Raw genomic sequence first — 17188 nt, 5'->3', positions numbered from 1 at the left:
TACACAAACGCATCGCTTAGACTCCAGAGGGTTAATAAAGGCCTTCTGAAGCAGAGGCTGATTTGGGGCCTGGAGAAGTTTTGACATGCCCTGACATTTGTGCTTTTATCAGTTGTTCATAAACATATTAATGGAAAAAGTGTCATTACACTGTATTCAGCACAAACTAGGCTACAATAATGTGAGGAACATGTATGTACATGTTTGTGTTTTTGAAGGAATAACATTTATGCGTGGTTATTGAAAAAAAAAAAAAAACTTAAGTCACTGATATAAGGCCAAAAAAAGTATAGTAAATCTGTGTTCACAAGACTTTTGGGTATTGGAAGTTGTAGACTAGAGTTTTTGCTTCAAAATTATGTAAAAATTATGCTGCCTACTCCTTCATATAAAACAATATATTGATTTAGTTTTTGTAAGACACTTTTTGCCAAGAAACACAGAATGCGAGGAGGCGTGAATCACCACTGAAAATGGGCCATTCTCACCTGAGAAAAAAGAATTGGATAGTAATGAGCTGAAATGACTTGCATATTAATGAGGCATTTCAGTCAGGTAGGCTGTGAAAAAAAAACCTTCTGTGCTGTCTCAAGCTCATCATGATATATGAAACATACAGAAAAATATTACAATATAAAATAATGGTTTTATATTATACTTTAAAATGTATTTCTGTGATGCAAAGAGTCTGAATATAGGCTTTTAGTTTAAAAGCATGCACATTTGGAGAAATATTGGATTCTCATATGTTTGTCAATTTTCTATACAGAGGAGTTATTTTTATTTAATATTCACTGTCATTACTATGAGCGCTGGTGTTTTCAATTCATCCTTGAAGTCGGAGGGCACTATGTGCATTTTTAGTCCACAAATTCATCTAAAAGAAGAGGCTATTCCATGAATGGAGTTTCCAATACATACTGCAGCAGGAGGGCGCTAAAGAAACAAAAACTCATCTAAAATTCATCTGTAGAAGAAAAGTAAACAGGAACTAACTGCATGTCTTCTAGAGCTCCCTAACCATGACTTTTACATCCAGATAAACACTTTTCAAGACAATAAATACACGATTGAGACGATGAATGCATGTATTGCCTCTGAATTTGCGTCTGAATAGCGCTGGCTCCTTGGGTGTGGCCGCATTAGCGGATAATGAGCTGAATCACGGACTTCTGACATGGCTCTCTTTTCATACAGATTACATAAACACAGAAGGTTTGTTTTCGATTTGACTTACATGATTTAAAACCTGACATCTTAACGTTTTTTTAGACATAAGTTTAATTTTTCTGTGATTAGTATTCACTAAGTTACAGTTAATTTTCTGAGAGCTATCAGATTGGACTTCGTTCAGAGGGAGACGAGAGATCACGCATCATGTTAGTTTTCTTTATTTTACAAAAAGCACAACATTTTGTTTTTACTCTGAGTGTATACAAATAAAAGAAGATATTCTATAGTTTCAATTGATATATTGTCTCTATGACAAAAAGTGACAGAGTATTTTAAGTCTGTTTTGCTGCAATGTGGAAAAAAAACCTGCAAAACGCGCCGGCGCGTTTTCAGACCTCAGAGTGTTAACCCCCCGGAGCTGTGTGGAGTAGTACGTTTATGATGGATGGATGGATGCACTTTCTTGGGCTTCATACAGGTCAGAATTATTGGCACCCTTGGTAAATATGATCAAAGATGACTGTAAAAATCTGCATTGTTTATCTTTTTAATTCTTACATTAGAAAAAATCTAACCTTTCATTGAAGGAAAAGAATTGAAAGTGGAGGGAAAATCACATTATCAAAAATGTTTTTCTCAAACACATTGGCCACAATTATTGGCACCCTTTTATTCAATACTTTTTGCAACCTCCTTTTGCCAAGATAACAGCTCTGAGTCTTCACCTATAATGCCTGATGAGTTTGGAGAACACTTGATGAGATCAGAGACCATTCCTTCATGCAGAATCTCTATAGATCCTTCAGATTCCCAGCTCCATGTTGGTGCTGCTGCTTTCGTTCACTCCACTCTTCTTTAGGGTTCAGGTCAGGGGACTGGGGTGGCCATGGCAGAATCTTCATTTTGTGCTCAGTGACCCATTTTTGTGTTTGTTTTGATGTTTGTTTTGGATCATTGTCCTGATGGAAGATCCAACCACTTTTTTTTTTTTTTTCTTCTTCTTATTTCATTTGACCATAGAAGCCGGCCCCGTTTGAAGTTCCAGTTGTGTCTGACAACTGAATATGCTGGAGATTGTTTCTGGATGAGAGCAGAGGATTTTTCTTGAAACCCTCCAGAACAACCTGTGGGGATGTAGGTGCTGTTTGATTTTTTTTTTTTTTTGTGTTTGTTTTTTTTATTTATTTATTTATTATTATTATTATTATTATATATTTTTATTTTTTTCCTTGGAAAGTCTTGGGCCACTCAAACTCTCCTCCTTACTGTGCATCCAGGCAGATTTGTAACATCTTTAGTTGATTGGAACTTCTTAATTATTGCCCTGATAGTGGACATGGGGATTTTCAATACTTTAGCTATTTTGTTACAGCCACTTAGTTCTGATGTGCAGCAAAAGATTGTTGAGCTTCACAAAATAGTGTTCTTTGGTTTTACTCATTGTGATGAATGATTAAGGTAATTTGGCCTTTTTTGTTTCCTCATGTTTATACTCCTGTGGAACAGGAAGTCATGCCTGGACAATTTCATGTTCATGATCACCCTGGTGTGCTAAATTCAGAGATATTCTATTCATAAAAAAATTCTAGGGGTGCCAATAATTGTGGCCAACGTGTTTTGGAGAAAAATTTATTTCATAATGTGTACTTGTTACAACTGTAACAAGTTGGTCCCGTTCACTGCCATTAATATCCTGATGCATCCAAACTTTATAACGTAACTCCAGTTAAACACCTTTCATACAGACTCAGATTACAGACCTCTCATGAACCAGCTGTACATGCTAATATCTGCGTTATTCAGAGAACCTTCATAGTTGAACTATAATCACCATATATGATATGTATTTAAAATTAAATTGTATTTAATAATTATTATATAGGCCTAATTTTAATATATGGCTTATATAATACAATTAATGTAACATACTTTAATTATAGTCATGTTAGGATGAACTTTCATATTTATATGACTTCTTGACAAGGTAAGGCCATACGTTTTTGGTGAACTGTGATTTGTTCTTAATCGTTACTACACTCATTTCACACAATTTGTACGTATACATGCTTAGTGAATGAGACCCAATGAATTGACCATCCTTGGTTCTTATCTAGGCAGAAGTTCTTGTTCACCTGGTAGTTTGTTTCTTTACATGAATCGATTAGATTTAGCTTAATGGCTCATCGTGAATTCATGCCAACGTCCGGTCTCCTCTGTCAGGTTGAAACTGTCTCCCAGCCCCTCCTCTCGTGTGACGATGTCAAGGGCGTCCTCCAGTCGCAGTGTTCGTACCACACGTGGGAAGAGAAAGCGCGTGGATGTGGAGGAATCCGAGGCAAGCAGCAGTGTCAGTATCGCTCACTCTGCATCTGCCACTGGAAATGTCTGCATTGATGAGCTGGATGTGGATGGCAAGTTCATCCGCTTGCACAACAGCTCTGAGCAGGTGCGTTTTTCTAACTGCAATCTCACACACAAAATCATTAATGGTATTTTCACTTTGCTGGATTGCATGTTAAAATGGTTTAATGCATTAGGTAGTTATAGCAAAGACTTTAGAAAGATGCTGCACTTGATTATTACTATGAATTCATTACTATGAATGGGCAAAAGTGCAACACGCAATATGGAGGAATAAGTCCCGCCTTCTAAATAAAAAGACCAGTCAATACTCATCACTGCAGCTGCAGTTAGAAGCTCAGGTTGCTATAGAAACAGTCAGTGTTCTGAGACACGCGCTTATGACTGCACATGTGCATTGGCTGCTCCAACCTTAAAAATAAGCTTTTTAATGCTATTTGAGCATAAGAAACAACCTTTATGATTCAGTTGTCCAATTTTTAAATATGAAATTTAAAGGTGCCCTAGAACTTTTTTTTTTTTTAAAGATGTAATATAAGTCTAAGGTGTCCCCTGAATGTGTCTGTGAAGTTTCAGCTCAAAATACCCCATAGTTTTTTTATTTTTTTTAACTGCCTATTTTGGGGCATAATTACGAGCAGATTTCAGGTTGCGGCCCCTTTAAATTGTGCGCTCTCTGCCCCCTCCCGAGCTCTCGACTCTATCACGACTCTATTGTGGCTAACTGGCTAACACTACACTGTTGGAGAGATTTATAAAGAATGAAGTTGTTTATGCATTATACAGACTGCAAGTGTTTAATAATGAAAATAACGACGGCTCTTGTCTCCGTGAATACAGTAAGAAACAATGGTAACTTTAACCACATTTAACAGTACATTAGCAACATGCTAACGAAACATTTAGAAAGACTGTTTACAAATATCACTAAAAATATCATATCGCGGATCATGTCAGTTATTATTGCTCCATCTGCCATTTTTCCTTGCTTGCTTACCTAGTCTAATTATTCAGCAGTGCACATCCAGACGTTCTGCCCTTGTGTAATGCCTCAATCGTGGGCTGGCATATGCAAATATTGGGGGCGTACACACCGACTGTTACGTAACAGTCAGTGTTATGTTGAGATTCGCCTGTTCTTCGGAGGTCTTTTACACAAATGAGATTTATACAAGGAGGAAACAATGGAGTTTGAAATTCACTGTATGTCTTTTCCATGTACTGAACTCTTATTTAAGTATGCCAATATAAATTAAATTTTTAATTCTAGGGCACCTTTAATCATAAGTTTGGTGAACAGCTTTGAAGAATTAGATGTTAACCCCATTCAAAGAGCTGCACTTGCATGACTGAAATGGCTGCCCAAGAGGAATTTCAAAGATGGCCGCAAAGTGAAATGACTTGTCTTAAAGGGATTTTGATTTAGGCCAAAGTTTGCGTGGGCAGAGATAAATATTTTTTTATAAAATCTTTTGAAATAATGTATTAGTAAGTGTTAAAATGAACAAAGATTAATAAATGCTGTAGAAGTGCAGTTCATTTACTAGTTCATGTTAACTAATGTAGTTAACCAATGAAACCTTATTGTGAAGTGTTACGGAATAATTCTTCTCAGAATGATTTCTCTGGTCAAAGCCAATAGCTTTATGGGCAGCACTTCAACATGAACTCAGGTCACCCTAAGCAGAATCATGCTCATGGACCTTTCCTGAACCCGTCTCAGTCTCTTCCGTTTACTCCTATACTGTTTAATTGCAATTTTTTTTTTTTACTTTTTACGGTGGTTAACACTTTTAAGATCTACAAATAAAAAAAAAATTGGAGTGATATCTTGTTTTATGTTAGTGTAAAAAATATTGTTACGTTCGTGGTCTTCGGGGTCTCTGGAAACCCCGGGCAACAGGATGTAATTTTGTAACAATATAATATATTTTTTAAAAACCAATGTAATTTTACTTAATGTTTTTTCTCAACATTTGTGCAGTTTTTGGAGGATTCCTGATATCTTTTAAATTTATATAAATAAATTAAAAAATATTTTTTGAAATAGGTTATGCATGAACAGCTTTATGTAAAATTCAATTTATAAAAGGCCCAGATTTCTAACTTTCATTCATGTCAATAACATGGATAATTTGACATGGTTTAGTGTAAGATTTTTGCCCATCTTTTGAAAAATGCAGTTTTAAAAGTAAAAAAACTAACATTTTTACCATTAGATGGCTGTAAAGCTCCACTATTTGCTATGTGCTATTTGAATGACTGAAAGATGTCTTTTCACAAGTGTTTTTTCAGTTGGATTCATATCTAAATGTTCTGAAATCACAATTATAACAATAAAAATTACTTTGTCAAAGTTTAGCATTTTTTGTGCAGGGCAAAATCAGTTTTTCAATAATAATTTTATAATAAAAATAATGAAATAAATAATTTTTATTTTTGTGTGCGCGCGTGTGTGAGCATGTCCATTTTGTATTGAGGATGTTTTTTGCATTTTTGGAAGTGTGCCACTTCATTTCTGTCTGTGTGTTGTGCGTTGTTTCTGATTTTGAGAATGGATTTTGTCCAGTTTCTAAGTGGGGTCTCTATGGGTTACATTGATATTATTGAAAAATGATTTTTTTTTTTTTTTTTTTTAAGTACAAAAAATGCTAAACTTTGACAAAGTAATTGTTATTGTTATAATTGTGATTTCATGACATTTAGATATGAATCCAACTGAAAAAAAAATTTGTAAAAAGACATATTTCAGTTATTCAAATAGCACATAGCATATAGTGGAGCTTTACAGCCATCTACTGGTAAAAATGATAGGTTTTTTTTTTTTTACTTTTATAACTGCATTTTCCAAAAGATGGGCAAAAATCTTACACTGATTCATGTGGATAACATGGATAATTTGACATGGTTTAAAGTTAGAAATCTGGGCCTTTTTATAAAGTGAATTTTACATAAAAAGCTGCTTTTGCATAACCTATTTAAAAAATATTTTTTAATTTATTTATATAAATTTAAAAGATATCACAAATCCTCCAAAAACTGTTTATTAATGTTTTTACTCAACATTTGTACAGAGTAAAATTACACTGGTTTTTAAAAAATATATTATATTGTTACAAAATTGCATTTTGTTGCCGGGGTCTTCAGAGACCCCGAAGACCACGACTGCAGTCCCCAAACGAAGACCGCACAAGGGTTAAACACAGTAGCAGGTTATCACATGGATGGAAATAAGCATATGGAAATCATATGCAGATGAGGATATGCATATTCATTACTCTTACAATATAATAGGTCAACTGGAACTAGGAACACTTCCCATAACTCCCAGTGTACTTCAATCCCTTAAAAGTGTAACTTTGCTGATTTTCAACCTGATTTGTATTGTTACAATGTCAGTAGTATATGTAAATGAACGTTTACTCGTTCTCAGTGTTACTTGGACTATGAAATTCAAGTTTATTTGTCAGAAAAAGTCCTCCGCGATGACATGTTTTGCTTTTGACAGTTCCAGGGCTTTCGTGAAAACTACAGATTGTACTTCCGCATTTCTGTATCCCCATCAGTGTTGGGCAGTAACGCGTTACTAGTAACACGTTACTGTAACGCAGTTACTTTTGACAGTAACTAATACTGTAACGCATTACTTTTTAAATAAACTAACTCTGTTACCGTTACCATATGGTGCGTTGTCTGTTACTTTTTTAAATTAATTTTGGCTAAAGTGTAGCCTACAACTTAACCTGTTTACATCAGTGACACATTGTAGGATTGGTGGATGCCAACCACTGGAATAAACAAACACGCCCAGTGTCTTCGTGACTAAAGTATGTGCGGCAGTCATGGCGAGTCAAGGCGAGAGCAAGACGAGTTTCTCAAAGTGGAAATATGCTCATTATATCACTTTAGTTGAGCATAAAGACTACAACCTTTTTAGTCAAATGTAAGCTGTCTTTCTGGTTCGAAGGTCCTATCTACCGCAATAAACGGCAACTCCAATCTGTCGAAGCACCTCCAGAAATGTTATTCATTTAAGCCATTAGTTGACTAATCAGTTATATTAATTTAATATCTTAAATACTGGAGAGAATAAACCATAATAAATATAGGCTATAGCGCACGCATAAAGCTTGCCACAGAAAACCGGCAAAATTAATGATTATGAATGTGACAAACAGCAAGGAGACATTTTAATTGTTTATTAATAAAGTAATGTTTTCTGAATCTGTGTCGGCTGCGAAGATGAAGTTGACATTGCTGACTCTCATCATCTACGCATACTGGACGCACTTATAGGCTAAATGAACCGAAACTCAGCGGCTGCAAATGTGCATTTTCTCTCTAAGTCGCGCTCCAGTTCACGCGCCAGTGATCGCGTCCGCGCCTGCCATTAATACATTGTCTGCTGTATTTGCTTCTTATTTATTAAATCCAGGCAATTGGTTGATGAAACATTGATTTAAAATTAAGATACAATTTTTACAAAACGAAATTCACTTTAAAGACTTAATGAAGTGGTCAAAATCATGTCTGACCCACTCCATGACTCCCAATATATTGCGCATCTTATGATGCATCTTACTCATGCTGTTCACTTTTCATAATCAAGTAAATGAATTTAAAACATAACATGACTATTTAAACATAAATATGAAACTACATTTTCTTTAATGACTATCAACACGTGTTGTACAGTACAGACAAATTTCATAAGCAAGAGCGGATCAGGAGTCACAAGTCTAAGAATAAATTATTCTTGGTCCGACTCCACTTGAATGACCCAATATTAAATATATTTGACATTTGAATTTTTTTTTTTTAAAGTAACGCAATAGTTACTTTTCCTGGTAATTGGTTACTTTTCTAATGTAACTCAGTTACTAACTCCGTTACTATTTGTGAGAAGTAACTAGTAACTATAACCAATTACTTTTTTTAAAGTAACGTGCCCAACACTGATCCCCATCCACGCAGTCGGATTGAGGGTTATTAACCAAACAATTTTTTTTTTTTTTTTTTTGCAGCCTTTACTGGAAACCAAATGTAAAGCCGGTCACACATTTAACGATTGTAAGGCCGATTATGAATGTAATTTGATACTTACGACTGATCATGTCCAATTGCGCAGAGTCAGGATATGGGGGGGGGGTTTGAAAAGATGACTTTTTTTTTTTTTTTCAAGGAAAGTCATCTTTACAATGGCGTTGAGAGCACGTGAAGGCAGCATAATATTTGCGACCGATGATGTCTGTTTCCTTGGAGACTGTCAGGCGATTGTAAATAAGCGGCGAAATGGTGTCAAAAGTTTGCAACATAAAAACACATTTGCCAGAGTTCAACCAGTTTTTCTTCCATACCGGTTGTCCAGAGTATGAATGTCAATACAACATATCTTCAAAGGAATACCATAATAGAAGCGATAAGTAAAGAAGCTGGGCTGCTATTGCGGAAGCTTTGAACGTGTAAGGTACAGGACCAGATTATCCATAGACGGGATTGGGCGAGTGTCCTAGGGCACCAGCCAATGGGGGGCAACAAATGATAAAGATAATGACTAGACTTTTTTTTTTTTTATATATATATATCATGTTTTGTATATATATTATTTATCTGGAAAGATACGGATACAAAATTAACAGTTAATGATACAATATATACATAGAGAATATAAAGAGGCCTGCCCCTTTGATCGCGAAAGTTAAAGTGCCCTTTGAGGTCGCATTGTGGTAGTATACTTCTGTGGTAATTTAATGGTCTGTACAGTGCCGTTTCAAGTCGAACAAGCTTCATTGAGGATCGCAGCTTATCGTTGCTTAACGGCCGACACCACCGGAGTGCAAGCTCTAAAAATAGATTAATTTAACAAAGTTTACTCACCTCAAATTCTCTCTGTAGAGAACAAAGTCCATGTTGCCTCTCCAGCCAGGATCTTACCCATATTCTGCACGTTTTTCCTTTTTGTTTTTTTTGTTGTTTTTTTTCTCCCTGCACAAATATAGTTGCAGATGAAGAGCGCCAGCTGTTTGTTTACATCCATTTTCACAGTGTGTTGCTTAGCAGCGGTCTCAATCGTAAACGTTTGTTTCCTTCGACTGGAGCCGATTTTAATCATTGACAGTCGGAGAAGAACACAATCGGTATGTGTTCAGTTCAGTCTTAGAATATTTCAGCTAATCATTAGGTGTGTCCCCGGCTTAACTCACTCCTGCTAAACATTTAGTCTTTGAGTTCTTGCACTTAATAGGGTCACCTAAATCCTTTGATATTCTTCAGAAATTATGCCAGAATCAATGGCAAAGTAACTGAGTTAACAACTGTGCTATTATTAGAACATGCATTTTGTATATTTATATCTGCTAAATATGACTATATGGCTTGATCATATTAAGAGATAAATAACATGATTTTCTTTAAAACTGCTTTGAAACAGCATTTTGGAATAGCAAATATGTAGAGCAGTGTCAATTCACAAGTTTTTGTTGGTTTCTTTTAGGAGCTTTTGCATTTTTTTTTTTTAATTATTATTATTATTATTTTTTTTTTCTTTTGTTTCTTCAGGATCAACCCATGGCAGGATTTCAGCTGACTAGAACTATTGGTGATGTTTCTGCGGTGTATAAATTCACTGCTAAATACATCCTGAAGGCTGGACAGAAAGTGACGGTACATATCACTTCATATATTTGTGCAGTTGATTATGAATAAAACAGTCACCTGACAGGATATTAGTGGGGGAATATCAGCATATGCCTTCATGCAATCTCTGTTGAAACTGCTGTTCGGTCTTCTTTTGTAGTTTTGTTTTTAGTGAATGCTTTTGATTTTGTCAGATCTGGGCGTCTAATGCAGGCGTGAGCTCCAGCCCTCCTGCTGATCTTATCTGGAAGAACCAGAGCTCATGGGGGAGTGGGGAGAACATTAAAGTGGTTTTGCTGAGCCCAGACGGAGAGGTGAGACCAACTCAGAACCATGTGGATCTGATTGTGACACAGCCAGATGTTTTAAAATAAATATACAGTCTACATATGATCGTACCTCTTATTTTATATCCATCATGACATTTCATTTCATCATGCATTAGTCATTTGCTCATCAGTGGCCAGTAGAGGGCAGGATTGGTTCTGTTTTGAAGTGTCCCTGTCCTTACAGGAAGTAGCTGTGAGAAGCACAGTATTCAAGACTGCAGTGGAGGAAGAAGAGGAGGAGGAAGAAAGGGAAGCTGAAGTTGAGGAGCATTTCTTTCAGCAGGTCTGATATCAAGCACACATCAGCTTTATCTAATGCATGTATCAAACCTCGTCGTTGAATGTGTTTGTTTGTGTGTGTGCTATTTATAAGGTTCTGGCTCATTGTTCCACTGTATATTTTCACAGGGAGATCCACGTACTGCCAAGAGCGGTTGTTTGATCATGTGAAGAACATTTCAGCCAATCAGAGCTGCCAGCTTAACCACCATAAAGCTTCCTGTGTGGTCTGTTTTGAGTTTTTTGTTGTTGTTGTTGTTGTTGTTTGATTTATGCTTGTAAAATCTCTCCAGTTTGTTTCAGTTTTTGTGAGTGTTTATCAGCTTAAATTTAATGAACCAAAGTTTTTTTTTTTTTTTTTTTTCTCCATGTGTGAGTTGTAATTGAGGATGTTTTTCTGAACTTGTCTACAACAGATTCTGTGACTAACCCTTTTTAATCATGTTTATATTTTATAAGATAGCATTTTAGGTCTCTTTTTATATATGTTTTTATAATGGCTAATAGTTTTAGTGAAGTTATTACAGACAGTAGACATATTTGCATGGTAGTTTGAATAATGTTAAAGTTTATCATTATTTAAAGCAGCTGTTCAAAAGTAATTCACTACACGATCACAGGGCCTAAAACTTCTCTTCAGCAGCACGTGATTGCTCAACTAACCTGTCAACTGAACAATTCCAACTGTCAGACTTAATTGTTTTGTAAGCACATTATTTTTTTATGAGAAGTGACTTTTTTTCCCTCCATTGTTGGATCAGTGAATATTCTCTGTATATGAGGTCTAGGGTGTTTATTGGATAGGATATACCAGCCAAGTCTCAAACCGCTGCAGTTTTGGGTCTTAAACACATTTCTTTTACTGTATATTGGCACTCGGATGCAGCACGTCTCCTCCATAGAGGATTGTTGTTTGAGCCATTGGTCATGCCAGCAGACCCTGAAAACACTGCCTGCTTATATGATCAGTTATTACAGTGTGCAAGCTATTAAACCTCAAGATTAAGTACTGTATTTTTTATATATATATATATATATATATATATATATATATATATATATATATATATATAAAAAAAATTATCAGGTTAGAGCTGAGATGCTGAAGTGGATTTTGTACGGCTTTTGTCTGTACTAGCTAACAAACACTAGCCTTACACACATTTTGATTTAACCTTTTAAGAATTGTCACTTGCATGCTTTTTGTTTTGCTGCAGCCTTTATATTTCAAATGATTAAATAAAGTGTTGATTTGAATATATTTTTTGGGTGTTCCTCTTCAATACAGTAATTACAACAGGGTATCCGCGGGTCCTTAAAAACTCTTAAAGTCTTAAATATACTTTTCCTAATAAAAGGCCTTAAAAAGTCTTAAAATGTCTTAAATTCAGATTCGATAGGTCTTAAATATTTTTCGTTGCATTACCGCAAAAATGTTTTATGTATGTTATGTTTTATGTTTTCTCGTACGTCACCGACGGAATGGTCCAGTGCTGCGCGAGGCGCCATCTGCAGAACAAAGCTCAGCAAAGATGTAGGAATATCTGATCAGATCTGTACACGGACACACATTTTTAAATAAATATGCTGTGGCAAAGCTACTGCTTGTGATGTTCTGGAAATCCATATATCCTTTGCTGAAACAAACTCGTCATGGAGAGCGCAGCTCTTGTTTGCATAGTAACGGTAGACGCCACCGCAGTGCCCGAATACTTTGGAAAGGAGAAAGCGGTACCGACGCGTTTTCCATGCTTTGTTAGACGCGACATGAATGGTCCCTAAAAGAGTTAAAATGGGTAAACGAGCCAAATGCGAGAACAATGAATTGTATTAAATATATAATTTGCAACGGCTGTGATGTAATTGTCCTACATAATAGTCTGACGCGCTGCATGCTTGCTGTAGGAGTGCTGTGTTTTCATTTTCGATTAACTGTAAATGCTTCTTTGTTTGTGACGTTTAAATTTGCATTTGGGAACGCATTATTAAGTTGGCTTGAAAAAGCCAACTTACTGATCTACGTCTTAAGCTTATTATTATTCTTCTTAGACTAAATTTCTAAATGCATCTCCTCCTAGACTGTTCAAGCTACAACCACCAAACTCGGACTAGACCTTCAGACTGTTCTGACTTAGTGTGCTATATCTTTTCAGACTGATCCGACTTACGGTTTTCCTAAAAATGCTGATTAAACCTGGAAAAAACTCCCATTGACTTTCATTGAACTGCCTTGGCTGATCTGAACATTCCGTCCAACTGTCAAAATGCAAATTCAAACACACAGACTCAATTAAACTGCCATTCCTATTTCCAAGCAATTTAAACTCATTCAAACTCATTCTATCTATCTATCTATCTATCTATCTATCTATCTATCTATCTATGTAAATCTAACTCTATCAAACTAAATCTATCTATCTATCTAAATCTAAATCTATCAAACTAAATCTATCTATCTATCTATCTATCTATCTATCTATTTCTCTTTCTAATCTATCTATCTATCTATCTATCTATCTATCTATCTATCTATCATCTATCTATTTCTCTTTCTAATCTATCTATCTATCTATCAAACTAAATCTATCTATCTATCTATCTATTTCTCTTTTTAATCTATCTATCTCTATCTATCTATCAAACTAAATCTATCAAACTAAATCTATCTATCTATCTATCTATTTCTCTTTTTAATCTATCTATCTCTATCTATCTATCAAACTAAATCTATCTATCTATCTATCAAACTAAATCTATCTATCTATCTATCTATTTCTCTTTTTAATCTATCTATCTCTATCTATCTATCAAACTAAATCTATCTATCTATCTATCCCTTCTCATCTATCTATCAATCTATCTTTCTTCTCATCTATCACTCATCTATCAATCTATCTATCTTCTCATCTATCACTTCTCATCTATCTCTCTTCTCAACTATCACTTCTCATCTATCTCTCTATCTATCTCTCTATCTATCTATCTATCTATCTATGATCAACTCTCATAGCAACCACCCAAACCAACCTAGCAACCACCCAGAACACCATGGCAACTGCATAGCAACCACACAAATCACCCTGGCATCATCCTAGCAACCAGCCTGGATACAATAGCAACCACATAGCAACACCATGGCAACCACCCCGAGTACCCTAGCAACCGCATAGCAACACCCTAGCAACCGCCCCGAGTACCCTAGCAACCGCATAGCAACACCCTAGCAACCACCCCGAGTACCCTAGCAACAGCATAGCAACACCCTAACAACCACCCCAAGTACCCTAGCAACCGCATAGCAACACCCTAGCAACCACCCGAGTACCCTAGCAACCGCATAGCAACACCTTAGCAACCACCCCGAGTACTATAGCAACCGCATAGCAACACCCTAGCAACCACCCCGAGTACCCTAGCAACCGCATAGCAACACCCTAGCAACCACCCCGAGTACCCTAGCAACAGCATAGCAACACCTTAGCAACCACCCCGAGTACCCTAGCAACACCCTAACAACCACCCCAAGTACCCTAGCAACCGCATAGCAACACCCTAGCAACCACCCGAGTACCCTAGCAACCGCATAGCAACACCTTAGCAACCACCCCGAGTACTATAGCAACCGCATAGCAACACCCTAGCAACCACCCCGAGTACCCTAGCAACCGCATAGCAACACCTTAGCAACCACCCCGAGTACCCTAGCAACACCTTAGCAACCACCCCGAGTACCCTAGCAACCGCATAGCAACACCCTAGCAACCACCCGAGTACCATAGCAACCGCATAGCAACACCTTAGCAACCACCCCGAGTACCATAGCAACCGCATAGCAACACCTTAGCAACCACCCCGAGTACCCTAGCAACTGCATAGCAACACCCTAGCAACCGCATAGCAACACCTTAGCAACCACCCCGAGTACCCTAGCAACTGCATAGCAACACCTTAGCAACCACCCCGAGTACCCTAGCAACTGCATAGCAACACCATAGCAACCAAACAGAGTGCCCTAGCAACCAATTTGCAAAATCTATATCTCTGCATCAGAACATCTTCCAGACATGGGGGTTGGTTTATATTGTCAAGCAGCCTTTGGAGTATCATCACTGGTAGCTGCCAAGCCACTCCCTAGCAACCAAACAGAGTACCCTAGCAACCGTTTTGCAAAATCTATATCTCTGCATCAGTACATCGTAGAGACATGGCGGTTGGCTCTTTTGACTCATGCTAGCAATCTGGACTTCAACATGCTAGCAGTGAATAGCTACATGCTAATAGTGATTAGCTAAGTGCTAAAGTGGGCTAAGAACATGCTAATAACTCTATAAAAACTCCATAGTATCCATCTGTGACAATTACCAATCTATCTATCTATCTAATAAAACTTAAACTTTCAAACTTCAAACTTTTAAAACTTCTTCAAACTTTCTGGCTATGCTTTTTCAAGCCAACTTAAAGTTTGTCCTCAAACTTTTTTATCTAGTTATTATTATTCTTCTTAGACTAAATTTTAAATTGTATCTCCTCCTAGACTGTTCAAGCTACAACCACCAAACTCGGACTAGACATTCAGACTGTTCTGACTCGAGTTGCTATATCTTTTCAGACTGATCCGACTTACGGTTTTCCTAAAAATGCGGATTAAACCTGGAAAAAGCTCCCATTGACTTCCATTGAAATGCCTTGGCTGATCTGAACATTCCGTCCAACTGTCAAAATTCAAATTCAAACACACAGACTCAATTTAACTGCCATTCCTATTTCTAAGCCATTTAAACTCATTCAAACTCATTCAAACTCATTCTATCTATCTATCTATCAAACTAAATCTATCTATCTATCTATCTCTATCTATCTATCAAACTAAATCTATCTATCTATCTATCAAACTAAATCTATCTATCTATCTATCTATCTATCTATCAAACTTAATCTTAATCTATCTATCTATCTAACTCATTCAAACTCATCTATCTATCTATCTATCTATCTATCTAACTAAATCTATCTATCTATCTATCTAACTAAATCTATCTATCTATCTATCAAACTTAATCTATCTATCTATCTATCTATCAAACTTTATCTATCTATCTATCTATCTATCTATCTATCTATCTAACTCATTCAAACTCATCTATCTATCTATCTATCTATCTATCAAACTTAATCTATCTATCTATCTATCTAACTCATTCAAACTCATCTATCTAACTCATTCAAACTCATCTATCTATCTATCTATATCAAACTTAATCTATCTATCTAACTCATTCAAACTCATCTATCTATCTATCTATCACTGGTAGCTGCCAAGTCACTCCCTAGCAACCAAACAGAGTACCCTAGCAACCATTTTGGAAAATCTATATCTCTGCATCAGAACATCGTACAGACATGGGGGTAGGTTTGTATTGTCAAGCAGCCTTTGGAGTATGATCATTGGTAGCTGCCAAGCCAGTCCCTAGCAACCAAACAGTACCCTAGCAACCGTTTTGCAAGATCTATATCTCAGCATCAGAACATCGTACAGACATGGGGGTTGGTTTATATTGTCAAGTAGCCTTTGGAGTATCATCACTGGTAGCTGCCAAGTCAGTCCCTAGCAACCAAACAGTACCCTAGCAACCGTTTTGCAAGATCTATATCTCGGCATCAGAACATCGTACAGACATGGGGGTTGGTTTATATTGTCAAGTAGCCTTTGGAGTATCATCACTGGTAGCTGCCAAGCCACTCCCTAGCAACCAAACAGTACCCTAGCAACCGAATTGCAAGATCTATATCTCTGAATCAGAACATCGTACAGACATGGGGGTAGGTTTGTATTGTCAAGCAGCCTTTGGAGTATCATCATTGGTAGCTGCCAAGTCACTCCCTAGCAACCAAACTGAGTACCCTAGCAACCATTTTGGTAAATCTATATCTCTGCATCAGAACATCGTACAGACATGGGGGTTGGTTTGTATTGTCAAGCAGCCTTTGGAGTATCATCATTGGTTGCTGCCAAGCCACTCCCTAGCAACAAACAGAGTACCCTAGCAACCATTTTGGAAAATCTATATCTCTGAATCAGAACATCGTACAGACATGGGGTTTGGTTTGTATTGTCAAGCAGCCTTTGGAGTATCATCATTGGTAGCTGCCAAGCCACTCCCTAGCAACAAACAGAGTACCGTAGCAACCGTATTGCAAAATCTATATCTCTGCATCAGAACATCGTACAGACATGGGGGTTGGATTGTATTGTCAAGCAGCCTTTGGAGTATCATCATTGGTAGCTGCCAAGCCACTCCCTAGCAACCAAACAGAGTACCCTAGCAACCGTTTTGCCAGATCTATATCTCTGCAGCAGAACATAGTACAGACATGGGGGTTGGCTCTTTTGACTCATGCTAGCAATCTGG

General features: G+C 36.9%; 1 protein-coding gene across 2 annotated transcripts in view; it reads left to right on the top strand.

Moving 5' to 3' along the window:
• The window catches only part of lmnb1 (lamin B1), a 74925-nt gene extending 61033 nt beyond the window's left edge, over positions 1-13892 (top strand). The window contains exons 8-12 of one of the 2 annotated variants that reach the window (XM_067398457.1): positions 3394-3619; positions 10093-10197; positions 10365-10484; positions 10684-10782; positions 10908-13892. In XM_067398457.1, the coding sequence (XP_067254558.1) occupies positions 3394-3619; positions 10093-10197; positions 10365-10484; positions 10684-10782; positions 10908-10949 (592 nt within the window). In that variant the 3' untranslated portion in view covers positions 10950-13892. The remainder of the gene's footprint in view (positions 1-3393; positions 3620-10092; positions 10198-10364; positions 10485-10683; positions 10783-10907) is intronic. The other variant, XM_067398458.1, reaches the window with a different exon arrangement.
• Positions 13893-17188: the final 3296 nt, after the last annotated feature.

The sequence above is a fragment of the Chanodichthys erythropterus genome, chromosome 10, assembly GCF_024489055.1.
Source record: "Chanodichthys erythropterus isolate Z2021 chromosome 10, ASM2448905v1, whole genome shotgun sequence".
In the NCBI taxonomy this organism is placed as follows: Eukaryota; Metazoa; Chordata; class Actinopteri; order Cypriniformes; family Xenocyprididae; genus Chanodichthys; species Chanodichthys erythropterus.
Note: the sequence above shows the minus strand (reverse complement) of the source record. Positions and strands in the feature narration are given on the sequence as shown.